This window comes from Leptosomus discolor, unplaced genomic scaffold, assembly GCF_034619465.1.
Source record: "Leptosomus discolor isolate bLepDis1 unplaced genomic scaffold, bLepDis1.hap2 HAP2_SCAFFOLD_35, whole genome shotgun sequence".
Classification (NCBI taxonomy): domain Eukaryota; kingdom Metazoa; phylum Chordata; class Aves; order Leptosomiformes; family Leptosomidae; genus Leptosomus; species Leptosomus discolor.
In genome coordinates, this window is record NW_028237764.1 from 593135 (window position 1) to 616907 (window position 23773).

A 23773-nucleotide genomic window follows, 5' to 3' on the forward strand; every position below is an offset into this window, starting at 1 on the left:
TGGCTTTGGCAAAGACCCAGCTGGCCCCTGGCCTCACACCTCCTCAGCCACCATGGCCATCCCAAGCCCCTGCACAACCCAGCTCCAAGCTCTTGCTCTCCCAACTCCCCAGGCACCTGGGACCTCAGCAGCAGCTGCAAACCCAGGGGCTGCCTCCTGGCCTCCCATTTCCTCAACCCCCTGGACATCACAGGCACCTCCACCTGCCAGGACCTTGCTTCTGCCCTATCTCCTGCTCAGGCACAGGGGACATCACAAGCACCAGAACAAGCCAGCTGCCTGCTCCTGCTGGAACTGACACAAAGCCTCCAGTGACATCCCCAGCAGCGGCACAAGCCTGCTGCACACTCCTGCCCTAGCAGCTCCTGAGCCATCAGGGACAGCAGGAGGAGCTGCACAAGGCAGGGGCTGCTCTTCACCTGTCACCTGTGCAGCCACCTATGACGTCACCCAGCACGACCCATTTAGCTTAGTGTCCTGTTTTAATGTGAAGCAAGAACAGCAGGGGTAGCACTGACCCAAATATTCTTCATTTTCCTACCACAAAGGAACCTCAGAGCACTCCAGAGAGTCTGGCGGCTCTCAGCGACCCATGCAGTACTTTAGCCCTCCGGCAGCCTGTTCCAGGCAATAAAAGCCTTCATGTCTGAGCTGCGAGTGTAGTTTACTCACACGTACCTCACTCAAAAAACCAGAGGTGGGGAATGCTCCACTTGCACTTTTGACACTGACACTACCTTACGGAGCCCGTTACCACGTCTGCCTCAGCCAACCGCAGCTTCTTCAGAGCAGTCATGGGGGTGAGTTTTCCCCCAGAGAAGTTCTTCAGGCAGCTCACGGGATGTTTTACTTCATTGCGGTGCGTCACATGTCAGTGATTCACTCCAAAGGTTACGAGCTGACCACTGTTACACGCCCCACAAACGCAGACACTCCATAACAAGCAGACACCTGACTAGGATGAAAGATTCCACATTGAGGAATGATTAAGGCCCTGCCTGTAACCTCCCCTCTTACTACTGAATTTGACACTTTCTGGATGGATGAACTAAGGCTAAAAACGCGCTCTGCTACCAATTGGAACACGCACATAGTTTCTGTATAATAAAAAGCATTACAAAAGAAAGCTGACAAATCCTCCATATAACTGGGATTTGAGAAGCAAGCTTATACTGAATAAAGCAGAGCTTTCCTCCAAGATTTCTGATTCATAAGATCCATTTCTTACCAACAAATATATGAAGAAACTGTAAAGAAGCAGCTGCCTCAGTTTAATAGAAAGTTTAGAGTAGTCTTTAAAAAAAAAAATTCAACCAAAAAAACCTCACACTCGAGGATTTCAGGAAATAGATATTGTCAGCAACAAATCCAGTCCCTACAAACAGGAAGGCAGATACAGAAAGTGTGAGTCTGGTTACACAGAACATGACATGTTCTCAAGAGGAAACTTAAACATATTAAACATCAGTCGCTGAGATCAGCTGCTTGGGGACGGGCCCAGCAGCGGATCTCAGTGTTCAGGAGGTTTCCTGAGGTTTTTCCGGTTGTAGGGAAACGCCAGGGGAACGGTGAGACCCGCCTGGAGCCGGCAGCTCTTGCGGGGAGAGGCGGAGGGGCCGTCGGCATGGCCAGAGCAACGGCTGTCACCGGCTGTCACTGCCTGCCCACAACAGGAGCCTGTGGGGAGCAAAGGAGCGGAGCGAGCAGCTCCCGCGGCATTGTGCGGGGAGGGCGCTGAAGCTCCGCCAGTTGGAGAGGCCAAGGGCGCTCATCCTCCCTGACCCTCGAGGCAGAAGGGTGGGCACTCGTGGCAGAGCCAAGGCTGCAGCTCTGGCTGGACACTCTGCACCACCGGCCCCGGCGGGGACCAGTGCCTCCAGCCAGACGGAGCTGCTGAAGGGAGAGGCTGCGGTTCAGCCCTCAGCCTGGGGGAAGTGCCTAGACCTTCCTCCTGGGGAAGGGGTGGGGAACAAACGCAGCTGCAAAAGCTGTGCTCAGGTGGAGGACCTCCTGCGGCAGGTGGCTGAGCTGCAGGAGACGGTCACAAGGCTGCGGAGCACCAGGGAGGCAGAGAAGGAGAGAGCGAGCTGGATGCAGGGGAACGCAGCAGCGGAACCACAGCCTCTGGCCAAAGAGCCTGAGGTTCTTCCACCAGCACACCCAAAACCGCTCCCTCTGGCCAAAGAGCCAAAACTCTTCCACTGGCACACCCAAAATAGGGGGAAGCCAACCCTAGTGCGGATTGGGAACTGGTGCAGGGAAGATCTAGAAGGAGGAAGAAGCCTTCCTCAAAGCCTGAGATGCTCCTACAGAACCTCTTCATGGCTCTGCAGAATGAGGAGGGAAAGAAGGATGATGAGATAGACAACACCTCAGAGTTGGGGAAGGCGGATAGATCAGCTCCCCGAATTACAACAATTGCATCCAAGAAAATGCAACGGGTAACAGTAGTGGGAGACTCTCTTTTGAGGGGTACTGAGGCGCCCATTTGCTGACCCGCTGTCTAGAGAGTTTTGTTGCTCACCAGGGGCTGGGATTAGGGATGTCACAGAGAGTCTGTCTGACCTGGTACCTCCCATGGAGCACTCTCCATCGCTGCTGTTTCCCGTGGGCAACAGTGACACAGCCAGAAGCAATGTCAGGAGCATCGAGAGGGATTCCAGAGCCCTAGGAGAGGCAGTGAAGGACTCGGTGGCCAAGGTCATCTTTTCACCAGTCCTCCCAGTCAAAGGCAAGGGGCTTGGAAGAGACATCAGATTGATGAAAATCTATGAACAGCTGAAGGAGTGGTGCCACAGCCAGGGCTTTGGCTACTTAGACCATGGGACTCGCTTTGAGAAGCCTGGTCTCCTGGGGGTTGCTGGAGGACATTCTCTCGGAGAAGGGGAGAACATCTTTGGACAAAGCCTAGCCAATCTCGGAAGGAGGGCTTTAAACTAGACTGGCTGGGGGAGGGGATCCTCAATCCATCCCACTTCAAGGCCATGTGCCAGAAATACATGCCCTCTCCCTGGAGATGGATCCCAGGCCAACGAGAGAGCACATCAAGTGTAAGAGAATGATTTCCAGCCAGCAAGCACTCCAGCTGGGAAGTCGGCTTCAACAGGGGGAGGGACCCACATAAATGCCTCTATGCATCTCATGGAGCGTGGGGAACAAACAAGAGGCGTGAGAGATGTGTGCACATCTACAAGGCTGTGATGTTACAGGTACCAGTGAGAGGTGGTGAGATAGCTCCTGTAACTGGAATGCAGGAACAGATGGGTATAGGCTCTTTAGGAAAGACAGGCAGGGGTCCTGGTGGGCAGCAGGATGACCATGAGCCAGCAATGTGCCCTTGTGCAGTCCAGAGGTTATGATCTGGTGGCAGTTACAGAGATATAGTGGGACAGCTCACATGACTGGAATGTGGTCATGGATGGCTGTGCCCTTTTTAGGAAAGACAACCCAACAAGGCGAGGTGGAAGAGTTGTTCTTTACGTGAGAGAGCAACTAGAATGTATGGAGTTCTGGCCAGGAGTGGATGAGGAGATAGCTGAGTTTTTGGGTGAGACTCAAGAGGCAGGCTAGCATGGGAGATACTGTTGTGGGTGTCTGTTACAGGCCACCTGACCAGGATGAGGAAGTTGGTGAGGCCTTGTACAGGCAGCTGACAGCAGCCTCACAATCACAGGTCCTGCTTCTCATGGGGGATTTTAACTCCCCAGATATCTGCTGGAAGGCCTACACAGCCAGCCATTCACTACCCAGGAGATTCCTCCAGTACATCGGTGATAACTTCTTGATACAATGTTGGTGGATGAGCCAACTAGGAGGGGAGCACTGTTGGATCTCCTCCTCACTAACAAGCAGGGTCTGGTTGAAGCAGTGAAGGTCGAGGGCATCCTTGGCTGCAGCGACCATGAGATGGTGGGGTTCAGGATCTGGTGTGGTAGGACCAGAATACCAAGCGAGATCACAACCCTGGACTTCAGCAGGGCCAACTTTGGCCTTTTCAAGCAATTGTTAGGGAAATTCCCACGGGACAGGGTACTAGAAAGTAAAGAGGCCCAAGAGAGTTGTTTTTTATTCAAGGACCAGTTCTTCTAAGCTCAAGATCTGAGCATCCCAGTGGGTAGGAAATCAAGAAAGGGAGCCAGGTGACTTGCATGTCAAAACTAGGACGAGATGGGCAAACTCAAGTGGAAGAAGAGATTCTATAGATCTTGGAAGGAGGGGATGGCCAATTGGGAGCACTGTAAGAGTGTTGTCAGAGGATGTAGGGAGGCAACTAGGAAAGCTAAGGCCTCCTTGGAGTTAAGCCTTGCAAGGGAGGTCAAGGACAACAGAAAGGGCTTTTCCAAATACACTACAGACAAAACTAATACCAGAGGCAATGCAGGCCCACTGTTGAATGAGGAAGGTGCCCTGGTGACAGAGGATACAAAGAAGGTGGAGCTACTGAATGCCTTCTGTGCCTCTGTCTATACTGCTGGGAACAATCCTCAGGAGTCCCAGACCCCTGAGGCCCCAGAGGAAATCAGGAGAAAGGAGGAGTTTGCCTTGGTTGATGAGGACTGGGTTTGGGATCAGTTAAGCAAGCTGGACATACACAAATCCATGGGCTCTCATGGGATGCACCCATGGGTGCTGAGGGAGCTGGCGGAAGTCATTGCTAGACCACTCCTCCTCGTCTTTGGGAAGTCGTGGGGAACAGATGAGGTGCCTGAGGACTGGAGGAAAGCAAATGTCACTCCAGTCTTCAAAAGGGCAAGAAGGAGGACTCAAGTAACTACAGACCGGTCAGCCTCAGCTCCATCCCTGGAAGTCTTCAAGATGAGGTTGGATGGAACCTTGAGCAACTTAGTCTAGTAGGAGGTGTCTCTGCCATGGCAGAATGGTTGGAACTAGGTGATATTTGAGGTCCCTTTGAACCCAAACAATTACATGATTCTATGATACTATGTTTACATCATTGACTTCTGCAAAGTCATTGGGCATTAGTAACTGGTGTTTCTCTTCAATGTGGATCCATCTGTTACTTTTGGGAGACCAGAGGTGTCCTTTTCTTTGTTGCCCACTTGTTCTTCTCAGAAAGGGGAGGTGATAAGTCTTGGGTCTCCAGATAATGATGCAGCAATTTTATGGGAACATTGTTCCTGTCTCCTAATGCCTGTGCAATCTGGTGTGGAATTGTGGCATCAGAGGAGAGAAGTTAGCGGTGAGGAGATCCTGAGAGATGCCCTGAGGCAACCAGTCTCTGGGTGTCAGGGTGTGTGGGCAGGTCCCTAGGGTGGTTATCACCTCCCAGTGCCTGTGCTTTGAAGCCTGAAAAGGCAGGTAATCCCGCTCCATGGACACACTGCCTAACAGAAGGGTGTCTTGCCTAACCCAGTGAAACCCATTTAGTCACTGTTTGGTGCTGTCAGAACAACATGGTTGAGATATGGACCCAAGCCACCTCTGAGGATGCCATGACTGTGACATTGACATAACAATGGAGTACACCATGTTTGGGATGGGAACCCAAATGACACCTGAGGGAACCAGGGATGAGACAGGAAGACAAGCCCCAATTCAGTAATCACCCTAGCAGATGTCCAGATGGGCTTGAGATGGAGGGGTGGACTTGACCACTGAAGCCATTGCAGGTGTTATTCAGGAGTGTGACACATGCGCCATAGTCAAGTGAGCCAAGCGAGCAAAGCCTCTGTGGTGTGAAGGATGGTGGGTGCGATATCAATCCAGAGAGGCCTCACAGATGGGTTATATCACACTGCCACGAACCTGCCAAGGCAAGTGACATGTCCTTACTGTGGTGGAAGTGACAACCAGATGGTTGGCAACATGGCCTGTGACGCAAACCACCGCCCAAAACACCATCCTGTGCCTTGAAAAGCAAGTGCTGTGGCACCCCAGAAAGACCTGAGGCAGAGAGCAGGATTCCTTTCTGAAACACCCTCAGAAGCCCCTGGGCCAGGGAATGTGGCAATGATTGGGTGTGCCACATCCCCTGTCACACACCAGCCTCTGGAATGATTGACCGAGAGAAGGGACTGTTAAGGACAAGAGTGAGAGCAAAGGGGGCTGGGAAATACAAGCGGTGGGATGCAGAGTGGGCAGAAGCCACCTGCGTAGTTAATACGAGAGGATCGACTGACCGACCTGGCCCTGCCCAGACAAAAACCTGCCTATTGCAGAAAGAGATAATGTCCCTATAGTGCACGTAGGGAACTGTCCGGGAAAGACAGCACAGGTTGCTCCTTCCTCAGGAAAAGGCCAACCTGATTGTGGGATTTCTTTTCTCAAAGATGTGGGTGCACTGGGTTTATTTCTGGAAAATCTGATGTGTACCTGCAGTAGATTTAACCTGGGTAGAAAAAAACTCCCTATTTGAGTTGTACATTTTAGAAAGTTCTACAGCACATATCACCTAAATGAGCATTCTAAAAACCTGAGCAAGTGCAGCAATGATCCAACCTGAGCTGGTTTCATGACCAGTAACTCCACACATCACACCTCTCTTGTCCTCAGTAACCGCCATACCAAATGGAGCCCAAGTCATGGACAACATTAAATCAGTGGACACTTTATGGATCTTTTCATGGACATGTGAGAGGGATGACCCATAGATAAGGCAATAATAGCTGTCAGTCATGTGATGGGAAGGGGTGGTGGCAGATGAGGTGCTTTTGCACAGTGTGGGACTTGAGTATGAGAGTAAGGGGATGGAGAAGGGGTGGAGATTGGACTGGGTCTGGCTGGGCTGGAGATACATTTATTCATGGAAGATCCCAGCGTCTTGCGTTTGATTTGTGACCAAAACTATGCTGAGAACACAGTAATGTTGTGGCTGTTGCTGAAGAGTGTTTGCACAGCGTCAAGGCCTGCTCTGTTTCTGACTGTGCTCCAGCAGTGAATAGACTGGGGGGGTTAGAGTACAAGAGGTTTGGAGGGGACACAATCAGGGCAATGACCCCAAGTGACCATCTTTACCCACAAGTTTTCTTGCTTTTACTCTTCTTTCCTTTTCCGCTGTTCCACAGAGGTTGGAGGAGGGAGGTGTGCAAGCTGCAGGGTTGTGCCTAAATTCTTGCTGGGTTTAACACACAACATTTACAAACAAGGAAGAGCTGGCTAGGAATGGACAAGTCCAGGGGGAGAAGGTAGAGTTGAGGATACTGAGAAAAAGGGAAGAAAAGAAAGAACAGGGCTACTATAGGGCAGACTTTGTCCTGCTGATGGACCTTCTTAGAAGAACGGATGGGCTACAGCCAAGCAGAGAGGACAGGTCCAGAGAGCTGTTTGATACTCAAGGATCTCCTCTTAACAATCCAGAAAAGTCCACCTTGACATGCTGGAAGTCACATCAAGGTGGCAGGAGGCTGGCATGGCTGAGAAAGGAGCTGCTGGCTAAAACCAAGCATGAAGGGGAAGCCTAGAAAAGGTGGTGGGTGGCTTCCTTCCAGCCTCCTTGGTTCTGTGATTCTGGGAACAGGGTGACACACCAGAGCTCTTGGCAGCACTGTCCTCTTGCCACATGTCCCTCAGGCATTGCTCAGGCCTCTCCTGGGCACAGTCTGATCTGCACGGTGCAATGGCAAGCGCAGGTGTGGGACACTGTAGGACATCCTGTGGTGGAGACGCTCAAGGGCTCTGGCAAGACGAAAAGCCCCCAAGAGAGCCGAGGTCTTTCTCCCCTTGGCTAGGGCTGTTGTCTCAACCCCCAAGGCCTACCAGAAGACTCCTTCACCTTACGGCACCAGCACCTCAGTGCCTCCTCAGCCCACCCAGGACAATCTCAGAAGCAGAGGACCTTGGCCCTGCCCTTGGCACTGCACATCCCCACATCACCCTGCCCCAGGAAGAACCGTGAGGAATGGCTGAGGGACAGGGTCTGCCTTGCAGGGCCTGGGGTTCAGGGCCTGGTCTTTTGTCTTGATAAAGCACAGCAAGGTTTACTCATCATCTGAGCCACCTTCATGTTGCCTTTGCCTACCTGTCATCACTGCCTCACATTTTCCTTTTTAACCAGCCCCCAGGGAGACTTTGTCAGTAACCTCCCTCAGAGGAAACCATTAGCACTCCAAGAAACTTTAGAGTTTGCATCTGACTTTGACTCCTCGAGAGGTTTCCTCAACTTCCTCACAGTCTCTGTGATTTATGAACTTCACACTAAACCACCAGAGAGATGATTAAAAAGTTGTTGGGCTGTTGCTGTGCTGCTGATCTGGGCTGGGCTCCTGGGACAGAGAGAGCTCCTAGCAAGCAGGCAGAGCTGCAGGGAGACAGCTCTGCCCAGCAGCAGCTGCTCTGCCAAGCGCAGCAGGGCTGAGGGGGCTGCCTGTGGGCACCAAGGAGAAAGGAGCGGGGCAGAGAGAGGTTGAAGGCAGGGGAGAGGGGGAGGATGGCTGAGAGCTCACTGGAGGAGAACTCTTCCCAGCCTCTGACACAGTAAGTCTCTGGGTGCAGGGTGATGTGTCGGTGGCTCCTTGCAGGATCTCCTGAATGTGTGCAACCTCTGGGATCTGTCTGTGATGGAGAAGAGGAAGCCGGGCTGCAGAGCAGGGCTTCCCTCGTGCAGTGTGAGAGGGACAGGGCATGACGGCTGCCTTCTAGTGGGGATGGCTGTGGGGTGTGAAGGTGGGTGTGCAGCCAGGGGTGCCCAGGGCTGTCCTTCCAAGCTGTGTCTCTTCACCTCAGGTGGCTGTTACCTGGGGCATGGACTCTGTCACCAGCTGGCATCAGCACTCATCCTGCCAGGGAGTTCCTCACGGATCTGTGGGGGAAGCTGTGGGTGGAAGGAGAAATCCCCAGCAAAGTTGCATCTCTCCTGACACATAAACCTCTTCCTTCTGCAGATAAAAGGGACTGAGAGCAACATGCCTGGGATGTCACCAACATGGAGGTGCTGTGCTCTGCTGTGTAAGGAGAAGGCTTTCCCGAGTGCCAGCTGCCTTCCTCTCCTGTTCCCCATTTGCAGAAGGATCAGGGTATTGCTTTGTGGTTTTTTCTCCAATTCCTGCTGCTCCTGTTCTTGCTTTTGAAAGCTCTGGGTTTTGGGCATTGGACGTCAGGGGATTGTCTTAGATGCATTCTGAGACACTCAACGTTGGGGGCTTTGGATAATGTAGAGTGCAGTAACCTGAAACAAGGTGAGTCTCTCTTTAGGAGATGCTGGGCACTGTCTTTCGAGCAAGTGAGCAACTCCCTGGGCTGAAGAGCTTGAAGTGCCCTTCCCCCATGCTGGGAGCACTTCAGCAGCAGGGATGGGAACCCAGTGACAGGCCCATTCTCCCCCACAGGCACGCTGCTCTTATCATGTCAGGAGAGAGCCTGTAGACGGAAAATGATGGTGAGAAATATTCTCTCTTAGTCTACAGTGATTCCTTCCCAGACTTTGCTGTTCAGGAGAGCAGAGTTGGAAGGGCTGGGTCCCTCCCTGGGCTCTTCCCTCTCAGACACAGCAAGTCTGGGTGCTGACTCCATCACACTGCAATAAATAGGGACAATTGTCACACGGTCACCGAGGCAAATACCTCTCACTCAAGTGAAGCACCCATTGCCAGGAACAGCTATTGAATGCACGGGCTGTTTGACACCACTGCAATAGCACAGGTCTGACTTCTCTGGAGCCCATGGGTAGAGTCCCTGCTCGTCAATGCTGACCTCACAAAAAGGGACTGTCTGAAGTTCCCTCAAAAATGAAGCCATTGTGGGAGATATCTATGGGAAAAGGGATAAGACTGGTTCAGCGCAATCTGCCCTCACTTATCAATGACTTTTTCTCTTTCAGCAGTCCCTCATTCCTGCAATTAAATAATGTCCAATGCCAGCTCCATCAACCAATTCCTCCTGGTGGCATTTGCAGACAGACGGGAGTTGCAGCTCTTGACCTTCGGGCTCTTCCTGGGCATCTACCTGGCTGCCCTCCTGGGCAACGGACTCATCATCACCACTGTAGCCTGTGACCCCCACCTCCACACCCCCATGTACTTCTTCCTCCTCAACCTCTCCCTCATCGACCTGGGCTGCCTCTCCACCACTCTCCCCAAAGCCATGACCAATTCCCTCTGGAACACCAGGGCCATCTCCTACACTGGATGTGCTGCCCAGGTCTTTCTCAATCTCTTTTTTATTGCAGCAGAGTTTTATCTTCTCACCGTCATGGCTTACGACCGCTACGTTGCCATCTGCAAACCCCTGCACTACGGGACCCTCCTGGGCAGCAGAGCTTGTGTCCACATGGCAGCAGCTGCCTGGGGCACTGCTTTTCCCTATGCTGTGCTGCACACGGCCAATACATTTTCACTGCCCCTCTGCCAAGGCAATGCTGTGGACCAGTTCTTCTGTGAAATCCCCCAGATCCTCAAGCTCTCCTGCTCAGACACCTACCTCAGGGAGGCTGGGGTTGTTGTGGTCAGTGTCTGTTTATCCTTTGGTTGTTTTGTGTTCATTGTGGTGTCCTACGTGCAGATCTTCAGGGCCGTGCTGAGGATCCCCTCAGAGCAGGGACGCCACAAAGCCTTTTCCACCTGCCTCCCTCCCCTGGCCGTGGTCTCCCTGTTAGTCAGCACTGCCATGTTTGCCTACCTGAAGCCTCCCTCCATCTCCTCCCCATCCCTGAACCTGCTGATGGCAGTTCTGTACTCGTTGTTGCCTCCAGCAGTGAACCCCCTCATCTACAGCATGAGGAGCCAGGAGCTCAAGGACGCCCTGAGGAAACTGATGACTGGTTTCTTTGCAAAAGCAGCAATGAACTGCCCATCTTCCTCTGCCTATCACCAGTAATGGAACTCATTACCGGCCCAGTCTGTCTTTGATGAATTGTTTGCTTTGGTTTCTTGGCGTTTTAGCTTTTCTAGGCGGTATGAAATATTTCATTAAACTAATGTCCAAGAAAATGTTATCATTCCTCGTCCTATTTCTATGTCAGTGTCTGCCTGTCTTGTGTGCTCCAGAGACTTTGTGTAAATAAGGAGCTGTGCTCTCCGTGTGTTTAATCCAAATAAAGGACCCTGCACTGACTTATTTGTCTGAGTTCCTTTCTGCAAGATCTTCTGTGGAGCTGCAGGGGAAGCATCTGTGTGCTGAGGTGGAGGGGACAGTAGCCACCCTGAGCTGGGTCTGCCTCTCAGCCTCACCAGCGTGGCTATGGCCACCACAGCCCACTTGCTCTGCAGAGCAGCACCAGCAGTTCAGGGTCTGTGGGGAGCCTGGGGAGGGGGTGCAGGAATGGCCGTCCAGGTCAGCAGAGATGAGCTCTGTAGGGAAAAGTCTCTGTGGGGAGATGGGCTGTCCCGGGAGAAGAGCAGGGCACCATGTGTGTGTGTGCAGGGGGGACATGGAAAGAGAAACCCTTTGGTGTGGGTGGCAGCTCAGGTCAGGCTGCCCTTTCCCTGGGGCAAAAGGACCTTCCTGAGGATCCCCCGGGCCACTTGTCTCCTGCTGTCCTGGGGAGCAAGTTTGGCACGTGGGGCTGCAAAGTGCCCGCGGTGGGGATCTCCTCAGCATGCCGGCTGGATGAATGTTCTCAGTGGCCTATTTCTTGCTCTGGGTCGTGAAGGATGCGCAGAGCGGTGTGGAGATTGAGGGCACGGACTCCGATTGGGGATAAACCAAAGACCTTTATTGTGTGTTACAGCATCAGTATATACTTTCTCTACTAACACACGCACCACTAAGCAAGCTGTGATTGGTTCACGGGCACTGTCCATGCGCCACTACCACTAGCACCATTGGGTGCTGTCGTGCAGGCTTGAGTTCCTCTCCTATCTAACGGTGAGGATCTCTTTACTTTTGTATTATCTTTACTCTTGTTCAAGGCTCAGGGCAGGAGCTGCCTGAATCCTGTTAATTCTTCCCATCCCTTCTCTCCTTGTTCCTCCTCAGTGCAACAGTGCCTGGCCGGCTTCCAAAGGTCGCCTCTGACTTACTCCTATGTCTCCCCCTCCTTTGCTTACAACCAAGACAGCTGTGACAGTCATATGTTAAACGCTTAATACATTGCAGGAGACATGGTATACAGAGAAGGATATGTAGGAAGAGAAGCAGACAGACTAACAACAACTTAATAAGTGATTTAAACCAGCTAACAAAACCCCATCCCTCTAAAAGCTCATTCAGCCATTTCCATGTTTCATCAACCCATAGCTTGAGAACTCCGACCTTCAGCATCTGGATACTTTTATGGATTGACTCGGAGTGATCTGATAAATTCATGCAACACATTCCTTCAAAATCCTCACATCCATGACTTGTGCTAAAAGCAAAACACCAATAGCTGTACGATTTTGCAGCATGACATGCCCAACTATTACACAGGCTTCTGTAGAACAACTGCACTGGTGCTCGCTCTGAGTGACCAGTTACAGATCAAAGGAAACACACGTGACCAAGGCAAAGTAAAGCAAACACAGGAAAACAAGCTCAGCACCTGTAACTCAGACTATTCCTAGCTAGCAGGAATCCACTTCTAGAAATCTGTCAAAGGCTTTTATATCTTTCCTTTTATCTTTTTTTCTTTTTTTTACCCTTTTTCTCTCTTTTTTCTTTTTTTTCCCTCTCTTTTTTTCTTTTTTTTTTCTTTTTTTTTTTCCTTCTTTTTTTTTTTCCCAATTTTCTTAGCAACAGACTTCCCTCCCGCCCCCCGAAAATTGACCAGGGTGGGAGGGGCAGGTCCATACTGCAGTGTTTTTGGAGGGGAGGGGGGAGGTCGTTTTTTGGGGGGTGGGGGGATGAGATCCATTTTTGGGGGGAGGGGGAAGGGTTGGGGTGACCCCAGGTGTGATGCCGGGGGTCCCCTTTCCCCCGCCATGAGCCTTCGGCATCGTCCTTGTCCTCCTTCCTCCTCGCCGGGGGTGGGCAATGGGAGGTGCTCAGCCAGGCCATGGGTGTCGGGGCCGCAGGGGTCGGGGCCGGCCGGCCCTGGCAGCTGAAGAGGAGGACGCTCTCACTGGGCGCGTCTCTCTCTGCCACACCAGGCAGACACCGTGGGAGCCGGCGCCGCCACCAGCACCAGCTGAGCCACCTTCAGCCGTGACAGCGTCCCATGGAACCAGGGGTACTCGGAGAGGGGGTACTCCAGGGGGTCCATCTGGCGCCTGTACTTAACCAGCAAGGCACGCAACATTTCCAAGTCCCCCTCTTCCCAAGCCTTGGGGCGAAATTCGTCCCATATCTCAGGGGAATAGATAGTACATGAGTCCACTCCGGGGCCTGCGATCCTGACCCACTTCAAGATACACTTAAGTTGGGACTCAATTTTGGCCTCTCTCTCCTGCACATTTCGTTCCAATTCACTTTTTAAACTATTGAGATTCTTGCTTTGTTTATCCAGCTGCTCCTTCAGATTATTTAGATCTTCATGACAGTCTTTTCCTCCCCAGACACAGAGGTACCCATTCTGCCCCATTGCTCACCCCTGTCCTGCAGAGAAGATTAATGTGACTCCGCGATCCTGCTTCCTTTCAGCAGCCTGGGGAGTTCAACGGGGTTGCCACTGGATCAGCTACTCCTTAAGTTACATACCCAGCCGCTCACCTTTTTTCCTAGGTGATTACTTGTCCGGACGGCAGCTCTCAATCCGCTGCTTTATTCGTTCGGCTGGGCTCTCCACCGGTCGCTCACTGCCGCGATTCAAGTCCCTGTTCGGGCGCCATTTGTGGAGATTGAGGGCATGGAATCCGATAGAGGATGAATCGAAGACCTTTATTGTTTGCTACAGCATCATTATATACTTTTCTCTACTAGTATACGCGCCACTAAGAAAGCTGTGGTTGGTGTACAGGCATTGTCCACAGGCCACTACCGCTAGCCCCGTTGGCTGCTGTCCTGCAGGTTTGTGTTCTTCTCGTGTCTAATGGTCTGCACCCATTTACTTCCCTGTTCTCTTCCTTTGCTCTTGTTCAAGGCTCAGGGCAGGAGCTGCCTCAATCCTGTTACCTCTTTCCATCCCTTCTCTCCTTTAAAGCCACCACACCAGCAGCAGCACATACACAGCTGGGAAGACAGTGGGTCCCATCCCATTCCCCTCTCAGGCTCATCTGGGGTGAAGGTCATGAAGGGGCCTTGCATCCCCTGCAGCATCAACCCATGGATTTGGTTCACTTTGGTCCTTCCCCCTGATATGTTTGTCAGTCCCGTGTTGCAGACTAAGAGATCTCTGTGGCTGCTCACGAGCCGCAGACATTCTCTGTCTCCCTGGGCACGGCTGAGTTTAACCGAGGTGTTGCGATGTGTTTCGATGGCTGCAGGGCCATTTGCAAGCCCTCGCGTTGCTCTTGTCTTTGCAAACTCCTGCTTCTGCTCTGTGCTCGTGTTCACCTGCTGGGGAATGGCTCCTCTGCCCATGCTCAGCCTCACCATCTTGTGTGCCACCCGACCCTCTGTGCCCAGTGCAGAGACTGCTTCTTCTGGGGCATCATCCCTTTGCTGAGAGGAGCCCGCACGGGCACCAGCTACTATGAACCAGGAGCGTTGCTCTCTCCTCCGCTGTGCTGCTGAGCTCCTTCACAGGGACTGCTGTGGTTTATGCCTCCATGATAGGCACCATCCTGAGGATAACCTCTGTGCAAAGCCACAATAAGGCCTTCTTCACCCGGATATCCTTCGCCTGCATATCCTCTGTTTCTTCACTCTGTATCTCATATGGTGGCTGTGTGTTGGACAATGCAGGGCCTGAACAGAGTCTGTCTGCAAATCTGTAGGTTCCCCTAAGGAGGTGCCTTCAGGAGAAGAATAATTTTAGACAATTTAGGTGTCACCCAACAGAGTAAGAAGACACCAGCCCTTGAGTGTGTGAACTGACCCAGAAAATGGAAACTGGGGCGGCCACGTCTGATTCACCGCTTCACCACGCTCAAATTGCTGGAGGTGACTGAGCTTGAGATTTTGCTCAAATGCAGCCGGTGATTCAACCTCAGAAAGTTTTCCAGACAAACCCAGTGCAGAGCTTCCCCTCTGCCAGACTAGAGGCAAAGAATAAGCCGGGCATTTGGGATGTAAGACTAGCCTGAGCCCCAAGCTGAAATGTCGTGCCAACGTGGAGCACCACCCTATGTTGAAATTCCCATTTTATTCCTTGGGTAATGCTACCCATTCTGCCCTGGGACAGAGCCTGAGGGGACAACACAGCCTGTGGAGAACTTTTGTTTCACTGCTTCAAACCCACCAGCTCCTCCCCTCACTCTCCTCCCCTTGCGTTGTGAATCATCCTGTGTCTGGTCTCATCTGCTCTGCTCCTTTCTATGTCTAAAAATAACGGTGAAGATGAAGGGAAAAACATTGGTCGTTATTATGTATACTTTTCTTGTGCTTCCTTCTGTTAGATTCGTATTTTGATTTTAAAAAATAATAACTGGGTACATCCGAGATTTGAGACTTGAACAGTGAGTGTCTTCGACTGTGCTGCAGGTGCCTGTGAGAACTTGTTTCCCAGAGGCTCCCTCTATACTCAATGGAGACAAGAGAAAACACTAGAGGCTGGGTCCTCCCAGCCTATAACTGGCATGCAAAACAAAGCTTACAAATCTCTTCCAGACACCCTTGCTCTGTGTTTAGGTCAGGACATTTGAGGGTAATAGCAATGAGCAGCTGTTTGGAAACAACTGCATTTGAGTGCAGGCGGATGTCAGATGAGACTGTGTGGAACCACAGAAAATTTCAGTCACTATTTAGAGTACTAAGGAAGACAAGTTAGACTTGGTCCTTGTTCCCCCTTCCCACCCCTGTCCTCTCCTGAAGAAACAGAGAACAAGAAGCCATGGAAGATAGTGGGGGATTACAGAAGAGATACTTGATATTACTTATTTTAAAATCAACAGATTCTCGGGGATTCCTAGCCCAAAAAGGCAAGTATGGAAAAATAGAAAGAACAGCTTTCAACATACAGATTTGATTTGATTTCATTTGTTTTGATTGTTTAGTATTTGTGCAATAGGAGAGGAGAGTTTGGCACATAAGTGTGACAGACGTTTGGAGGATTTGGGATTACCTAGGAACGGAGTGAAATAGCTAACAGCCTCTTTAAAATGTGTTCTGGAGAAAGAAATCCTTTGTGAGTGTTTGGAAAGGGCAGAAAAGAGACAACAAATTCTATGAGGACTCCCACTGAAATGCGAAACAGAAAAATTTAGGTGGGAGAAATGCTTGAAGGACTGTCTCTGTCTGTGTCATATAGGAAGACTGCAAGAAAGGAAAGCAGCAGAGAAGGAAGGACAGAACTTTTCTCTCAGAGGGTGAAATTATCACAGTTGGTTTTTGCCAGGTTCCTGTCTCCTCAGGATGAACTGAAATTGAGCATGGGAGCAGAAAACAAAACTGCAGTTACTGAGTTCGTCCTAGAGGGTTTCTCAGGGCTTGACCAAAGACTACAGCTATTTCTCTCTCTGGTCCTTCTGCTCGTCTACCTGACAACAGTGATGGGGAATGCGACCATCATTTTCCTGGTGTGTAAGGATCACCGCCTGCAAACCCCCAGGTACTTTTTCATCAGCAACCTGTCCTTCCTGGAGATCTGGTTTACATCCTCCACAAGCATCAAACTCGTTGTGATCCTGGCTTCTGGGAGGAGAAGAATCTCCCTAAGCAGCTGCTTTGCCCAATCCTATTTCTATTTTGCCCTGGGCTGCACAGAGTTTGCTCTTCTGGTTGTCATGTCCTTTGACCGCTATGTTGCCATCTGCCAGCCTTTGTGTTACGCTGCCATCATGAAGCCTCAGCTCTGCATCCGCCTGGTTGTTGCTGCTTGGGTCATGAGCATCACACTCATGAGTTACCTTCTGGTCCTCCTCTACGCGCTGACTTTCTGTGGCTCCAACAAGATCCACCATTTTTTTGGTGACAACTCCCCCTTGTTCAAATTGTCCTGCTCTGACACCAGCCTGCTTTGGAAACTAGACTCTTTTTTATTGCCATTTGTCGTACTGGGTTCCTTATGTTTAACTCTGGCATTTTACATGGGCATCCTTCTCTGTATTCTACACCTTCCAGCAGCCTCTGGGAGGAAAAAAGCTTTTACTACATGTTCTTCCCATCTCACCACCTTGGCCATTGTATATGGGAGCTGCATTGCTCTCTATGTGTGTCCTTCCGAAGATGTTTCCTTGCAGACAAACAGAATCGTAGCTTTGCTGAACACCATCCTGTACCCGTTCTTAAATCCATTCGTCTACAGCCTTAGAAACAAGGCTGTGATGCTGGCCCTGAACAAAGCCGTTGCCCGTGCAACAGTACAGCTTTTCCCCTCGTCATGATGCCTTTCTGGACAGTGATTCCAGCGACCTGCTGTCACCTCTTAAATGATACATGTGCATATGTATGTGACCTCCAAACACAGATGCCTTGGGAGGCTGAATTTCTTGTGGGATTGTGTCAGGCTAAGTGATACGAAGCTCATCTGTACAGTCAAAGAAAGCATTACCAACGGCAGAAGGAGTAGCTCAGCTAATACCCTGCCTCAGCTCTCCCAGACCCATCCCAGGAGAGCCACCAGCTCATCAAGAGCCCTTCTCTGCAAACTAAGAAGAGCACAGAGGCACAGTGGCAGATGAGAACCCAAATTACAGGCTCCTGAGGCATGAACAAGTTGTCCCAGCTCCTTCCAGGGCTGCCCTGGGAGAGCCATCAGCCCCGTTTCCAGGTGTCAAACCCATCAAGAGGAGTCACTGAGAGCAGCTTTCTGGATCACCACTTGGGCTAAGGGGACTGTTGCCTGGAGGTGGAGGACACCTTTTGGGATGCAGGGCAGGAGCATTTTTGGATTGCACAGGACGTATTATGGGAAGTTTAGGGGAGGCCCTCGACCAGTGTAACCTGTTCTGTCTTCTCATGAAACTTTATTTCTAACTCTTTCCTGGGTGAGTCAATCTCTCCTCTGTGTGAATCTATGAGCACAGGGGTGTGAGTGCAGCAACTGCAGCAGGACGAGGGGGTCAGACAGCCCTTGTGTCATTTGTGCCAGCAACCGAGAGACCGGAGTAAATGGACGTCAGAGTTTGCATGTGGGTGTGTGTGTGAGACTGAGGTGGTCTGTACCAACATCTGGAATGGGACTGTAGCCTCAGGGGCTCATACTGAGGAGACTGAGTGTCAAAGCCCGGGTGCTGGAGGGATCCACCCTGTACAGGTACCTCTATAGAACAGAATGGTTCAGTAGGGAGGGGGCTACAATGATCATCTAGTCCAACTGCCTGACCACTTCACCTCTCACCAAAAGATAAATCCTGTTCATAAGGGCGTTGTCCAAATGCCTCTTAAACACTGACAGGCTTGGGGTGTCAACCACCTCTCTAGGAAGCCTGTTGCAGGGTTTGACCACCCTCTTGGTAAAGAAATGCTTCCTAATGTCCAGTCTAAACCTCTCCTGGTGCAGCTTGGAACCATTCCCACATGCCCTGTCACAGGCTATCAGGGAGGAGAGCTCAGCCCCTCCCTCTCCACGTCCCCATCTCAGGAAGCTGTCGAGAGCAATGAGGTCACTCCTCAGCCTCTTTATTTCCAAGTTACACAAACCCACTCTCCTTAGCCGTTCCTCATAGGACATGCCTTCCAGCCCTGCCACCAGCTTTGTTGCCCTCCTCTGAGCACCTTAAGTAAATTGTGGGGCACAGAAGTGCACACAGTGCTCAAGGTGAGGCCACACCAACGCTGAACAGAGTGGGATAATCCCCTCTTTGGGCTGGCTGGTTCTACTCTGTTTGATGCACCCCAGCTTCCAGTTTGCCCTCTTGGCTGATGGGGAACCTTCGAGACTCCTGTTGAGCCTGCTGTCAACCAGCACCCCCAGATCCCGTTCTGCAGGGCTGCTCTCCAGCCAGTCCTCTCCCAGTCTACACTTGTGACTGGTGTTCTTTCATCCCAGGAGTCGAATCTGACATTTGTTCTTGTTAAACGCGGTGACAACTCTAGGTCATGGATACAGGTATTAAATTGAACAGGACCCAGAAAAGGTCTGTGTGTTCCCCACGTACGTCCCAGTATGTATCCTTGCTAAGTCCATACTGCCTGCATTTGGACACATTCTTCTCTTTTAGGGGCCCAGGAACATCACCCAGGAGGACTCTAATTGATGGCACACTCCTCACCAAAACGAACTTTTAGAATCATAGAATCATGAATAGATTTGGTTGGAAGGGACATTCAATGGTCATCTAAAGACACTGAAATCATTTAGTCCAAACCCCAGCTGAGGCAGGGCCAGCTGGAGCAGGTTGCTGAAGACCTGGTCGAGGTCGGTTGATGGAGACTCCACCAATCCACTGGGGCACTCTGTTCCAGTTGTTGACCACCCTTCCAGTCAAAAAGCATTTACCTGTTTCAGACAGAATTTTGTGTCTATATATCTGTGTCCATCACCCCCTTGTCACTGGGAACTACCAAGAAAAGTTTGGCTCCCTGGTCTTCATGCCCTCCCATCAGGTATTCCTATACATTAATAAAATCCCTCCAAGCTTCCTTCTCCAGACTGAACAGTCCCACAACTCTCAGCCTTAACACCTATGAAAGCTGCTCCAGTCCCTTAAACCAGCTCTGTGGCCCTTTGCTGGACTTGCTTTAGTAGATCAGCAACCTCCTCGCCCTGGGCAGCCCAGCACTGGACACAGCACTCCAGGTGTGTCCTCACCAGTGCTGAGTGGAGGGGAAGGGTCACCTCCCTCCACCTGCCAGCATCGCTTTTCCTAATGCAGTTTTAACCTAATGTTTCTCTACCCGTCCCGACTGGAATGGCCTGACTTGGGTAGAAGAATATTGAGGGAGACCACGGCAAGGGTTGGGCTGAAGCTGAGGCAAATGGCAGCCACTTTTTATCTGCTCGTGCACAAGTGCAGCTGTCAGGTTGGTGAGGCACGAGTGACCCTTGGAGAGTCCATGTTGACAGTCACTCTCCCGCAGGTGCTCAGAACTGTCACCCATGAGGACTCTCAGTGATGTCACACTCCTCCCCAGCGTGAGCTTGTACAGTCTGGGGTTCCCTGGGATGCACTTTCGGCCTCTTTCAAAGATGGATGTTTGTCCTCTCTCAGAAGAGACCTCTGCCATTCCCATGACCTTTCCAAAGGGATATTCCAAAGAAATATCCATCTTCCCCTGTGAGGTCACTAACACTGTTCTTCCTGTTCTATGGTGGATCTTATTTCTTTAATCTTTCAGATATTTGCACCTGTTCAGGATACAATGACCATTTCTGAAGTCATCTTTTCAGATGCAGACTGGCCAGATCATTACTCTCTGGTTTCCTCCTCCCCTTAATCTTTGTTCATTCAGATGCCTCTCACCTATGTTGCTGTTTTGAGCTTCAGGTAGTAAAATCGTACATGTCTTTCAACAGTCTAATTGTGTCCTTAGCCAACTCTTTCATTGTCTTTGTTTCTAATTATCTTGTATCCACCTACTGTAGATATTTCTCCTCAGATTATCGCTTGTAGGAAGTTCAAGCTCATTAGAGACAGCTCGGACAGAGCATGTGCTTGCAGAGTGTGTTTTATTGTTCATGAAACTTCATCATGGTTCTCTACACATCAGGAACAGTTCTTCTGTGCCTGTGTGCAGCCAGGTCTGTCAGGAGAGCAGGCAGGAGGTGATGCAATGGAGCTGTAACATCCAGCTGCAGAATGCAGTGGAGAAGGCTGATGTCACAAAAAGTGATGCAGGTTCCAGGGGACAATGAGGAAAACTATGGGGTTGGGGAGGTGAGGAGCAAGGTTATCCATACAGTGTCAGACCTCAAAAAAATGCCTTTCTGATCAGTCCAGAACTCCTGAGGAGACCCTCGGGATCGTTAGCACTTAGAGAATGCTGCTCTAACCCCTTCTCTGAAAGAAAAGGCAGAAGGTGTAACCCTTAAAAAAAAAAAAAAAAATTCTTAGATGCACTTTGAAAACTTCCTCCTGAACTACACTATGAAATAGCTCCAGTTATCTGTGCAAGTTTTGAAGACTTGAAGAAAATGACAAGGTAAACAGCTCATTAGGGCATTTGGGGCTCATTCCATGACCCTCAGGTACTGAGAGAAGTCTGAAGAAACCTCTCCAGAAGTCAAAGTCAGAAGCAAAGCCCAGAAGTCCCTTGAAGCCCTGACTGGCCCCCCTGAGGGCCCTTACTGACAAAGCCTCCCCAGGGCCTCCTTAGAGCAGATCACTGGAGGCCATGCTTGCAGGCAGGCCAAGGCCCTGTGCAGGGGGCTGGAATGCTGAGAAAACCCTTTGCTTTGCTTTAGGAAGCAGAAAGGCCAAGCCCTGACCCTCAGGCCCTGCCAAGGCCCATCCTGACACCCTCCAAGTTCCATCTCACCAGCCTCGCTGGCAGAGGCAACTGCTCTAGCCAAGAGGACCAAGACCTTAGGCCTCTTGGACCTTTCAGCCTTGCTACAGCCCTTGGCCATCTCTCCTGCAGCCTGTCCTACCCTGCCCCAAGCCTGCACCTCTTTCCCTTCAGGCTGTTGACACCCTGCTTGCTTTCCCACCCAGCTCTCACCCCACCATTTCTACACCTTCCCTCATGTCTCTCAACTTCCGCTGGCCATTCCTTGAAACACAAAGCCATAGGCTGATCCAGACCCCCTCTTGGTGACCTCTTGCACCACAAGGCTACCCTTGGAGTGGCATTTCTTTTGTTCTCCCCTCCAGTCTGAACCTTCCAAGCTGCACTTTGTGGAGCTTTCCTTCTCTTCCCACTACCAAGAAAATCTCCATCAGCTCTGAAACCACCCTTCAAGCAGGTGCACGCTCCTCCTGTAGTGCCCTGGTACTTCACTTCAGCAGGTTAAAGAAGCCCAGAACCTTCATCCTCTCTGCACAGGCTCCAAACTCCAGCCTGGCAGATCTCCTCGGCAGGCTTTCCTTTTCCTCCCCATTCCTCCAGGCAAGGCAGCCCCAAAGCCAGACTCTGGTCATCCAGATGTGGCCACAGCAGTGCCGAGCCAAGGGGGATTACAGGTCCCTTGTCTGGGTGGCCACGCACCCCCTAACGTAGCCCCGTCTCTGCAGCCCCATCTGCAGCTGGACTTCCACACGGTGAGCGTGTACCACCGGCTCCTATGGCATCCCTCGTAGTGCCCAGGCCCTTCTCCTCAGGGTCTTGGCTTTGCTGCCCAACTGTATTTTCTGGTTTTGTGGGGCAGCATTGAGTGCCTTCTCCTTGTTGCTGTGGCCCATGACCTCTGCACAGCCCTCTGTGACCCCCTGCACTATGCCCTCATCATGAGCAGGGGTCTCTGCATCTGGCTGGTGGTGGGGTCATGGCTGACTGTCTTACCAGTGCAAGTAGGACAGACCCACCAGGAGTTCACTTTGCCCTTCTGTGCATCTCGTCACCTTCAACACTTTTTCTGTGACCTCCCCCCTCTGCTGGCACTGGCCTGTGCAGACACTTTCTGGAACCAAGGGATGCTGTACACCATCATCCTGGCATTCGGAGTCCTTCCCTTCTCCTTCATAGTTGTGTCTTACGTTAAAATTACCAGGGAAACTCTGAAAATACCTTTGGCTCTGGGCAGACACAAAGCCTTTTCCACCTGCTCTTCCCACCTCTGGGTGGTGACGCTCTGCTACGGCTTGGCCACAGTCGTCTACTTAAAGCAACGGTCAAGGGATTCCATAGGCACCAACAAATACCTTGCCCTGCTTTACACAGTTGGGACCCCCATGTTTAACCCTGTCATCTATAGCCTGAGGAATAAGGAAGTGAGAATTGCCTTGAAGAGACTCCTCTGGACAAAGTGATACTACAGAGTATGCAAAAGAGTCCCAAATAGTACCAGAACTCTCCCTGGGGTACGTGGTGGCCTGAATAAAGCACCCCATACTTGCTCCAACAAAACCCTGTGTCCAGCCTGGCTTTCATCTTCCTCAAGAAGGGGAAAGGTCTCCTGAGGCCTTCCTGTTATGCCATGCCCCACCATGACATCTTTGTCCTCCAGAGCATCTTCGGTGTCCCTCTATAGCTTAACGCCAGTAGCTACTTCAAGCTGTGCCTGACCAACCACACATTAAAGGGAAATCATCAAAGGATGGTCAGTAGTCAATGGGGCACAGAGGGTGAAACAATCGATGAAGGGATGACTGCCCTCAGGGCTGAGAAATCGCTTGATGGACCCCACAGACTATCTACGATGTCCCTGCGTGGAATCAGCTGTAAAAAGTTAAAAGACATGAAAGTCATGTTCCCCTGCTATGATCTCGTCCATGTAGTTGTCTAATGCTTTCTAACTTGACATAAAGAATAAAAAACCCCAATCACCAGGGGAAGAGTCCAGCACTGGAATAGACCTCTGGAGTTTGTGTTGGTTGTGCTTTAACCCCAGCCGGCAAGGTTTCCCGGGAGGGACTCTCCAGTATTCACCACAGCCACACATGCCCTTGGGGCAGTTGACCTTCTGGCACTCATGAGGGGAGGCAGCTCAGGAACACGTGTGTCTGCTAGAACCGAGGCTCCAAATTCTTCTTTGCAGTCGGGGGCTAAGGCTGGATCGAGCTGCACCGACGCTCCTCTTGGAGAGGAAGTTTAGAAAGTGAGGGGGGCCTGTCTGGACCTCACGATTCAGCGGTGGGTCTTCCTGGACTCTTCTAAAACACAGGGAGGGATCTCCTTCACCTGGCCTGAGGGAAGGGATTCAGCTGTCTCAAGGGAGGCATCTCATCCTGGGTCTGTAGTCCCCAGGGCTAAAAGAGGAGTTAGCTCCATCCCATGCCCACCACAAACCCGCAGGAGGGGGGATCCCTCTTGCCTCCGTTCAGACGTGCACAAGATAGGCTCCTGCTCGTGAGCTCCTTGTCTCAGCTCCCTTGCTCGTTAC

General features: G+C 51.3%; 3 protein-coding genes across 3 annotated transcripts; all 3 read left to right on the forward strand.

The window, feature by feature from the left end:
* Positions 1 to 9801: 9801 nt before the first annotated feature.
* On the forward strand, positions 9802 to 10770 carry LOC147412896 (olfactory receptor 14C36-like). The gene has a single exon (XM_086480772.1). The coding sequence runs from the start codon at positions 9802 to 9804 to the stop codon at positions 10768 to 10770; it is 969 nt and encodes a 322-aa protein (XP_086336898.1).
* Positions 10771 to 14519: 3749 nt separating this feature from the next.
* On the forward strand, positions 14520 to 17234 carry LOC147412897 (olfactory receptor 6E1-like). The gene is made up of 2 exons (XM_086480773.1): positions 14520 to 14683; positions 16247 to 17234. The coding sequence occupies exons 1-2, from the start codon at positions 14520 to 14522 to the stop codon at positions 17232 to 17234; spliced, it is 1152 nt and encodes a 383-aa protein (XP_086336899.1).
* Positions 17235 to 18891: 1657 nt separating this feature from the next.
* LOC147412898 (olfactory receptor 10AG1-like) lies at positions 18892 to 22700 on the forward strand. Its single transcript, XM_086480774.1, has 2 exons — positions 18892 to 18901; positions 22147 to 22700. Exons 1-2 carry the CDS (start codon positions 18892 to 18894, stop codon positions 22698 to 22700), a joined length of 564 nt encoding a protein of 187 aa, XP_086336900.1.
* The last annotated feature ends 1073 nt before the right edge of the window (positions 22701 to 23773 follow it).

What these genes read in the sequence shown, in the direction of transcription:
- LOC147412896 (XM_086480772.1), top strand. Translation starts at nt 9,802, where the DNA reads ATGTCCAATGCCAGCTCCATCAACCAATTCCTCCTGGTGGCATTTGCA.
- LOC147412897 (XM_086480773.1), top strand. Translation starts at nt 14,520, where the DNA reads ATGATAGGCACCATCCTGAGGATAACCTCTGTGCAAAGCCACAATAAG. An exon ending in CAGAGTCTGTCTGCAAATCT is followed by an intron (nt 14,684 to 16,246) that starts GTAGGTTCCCCT and finishes GGTTTTTGCCAG; the next exon opens with GTTCCTGTCTCCTCAGGATG.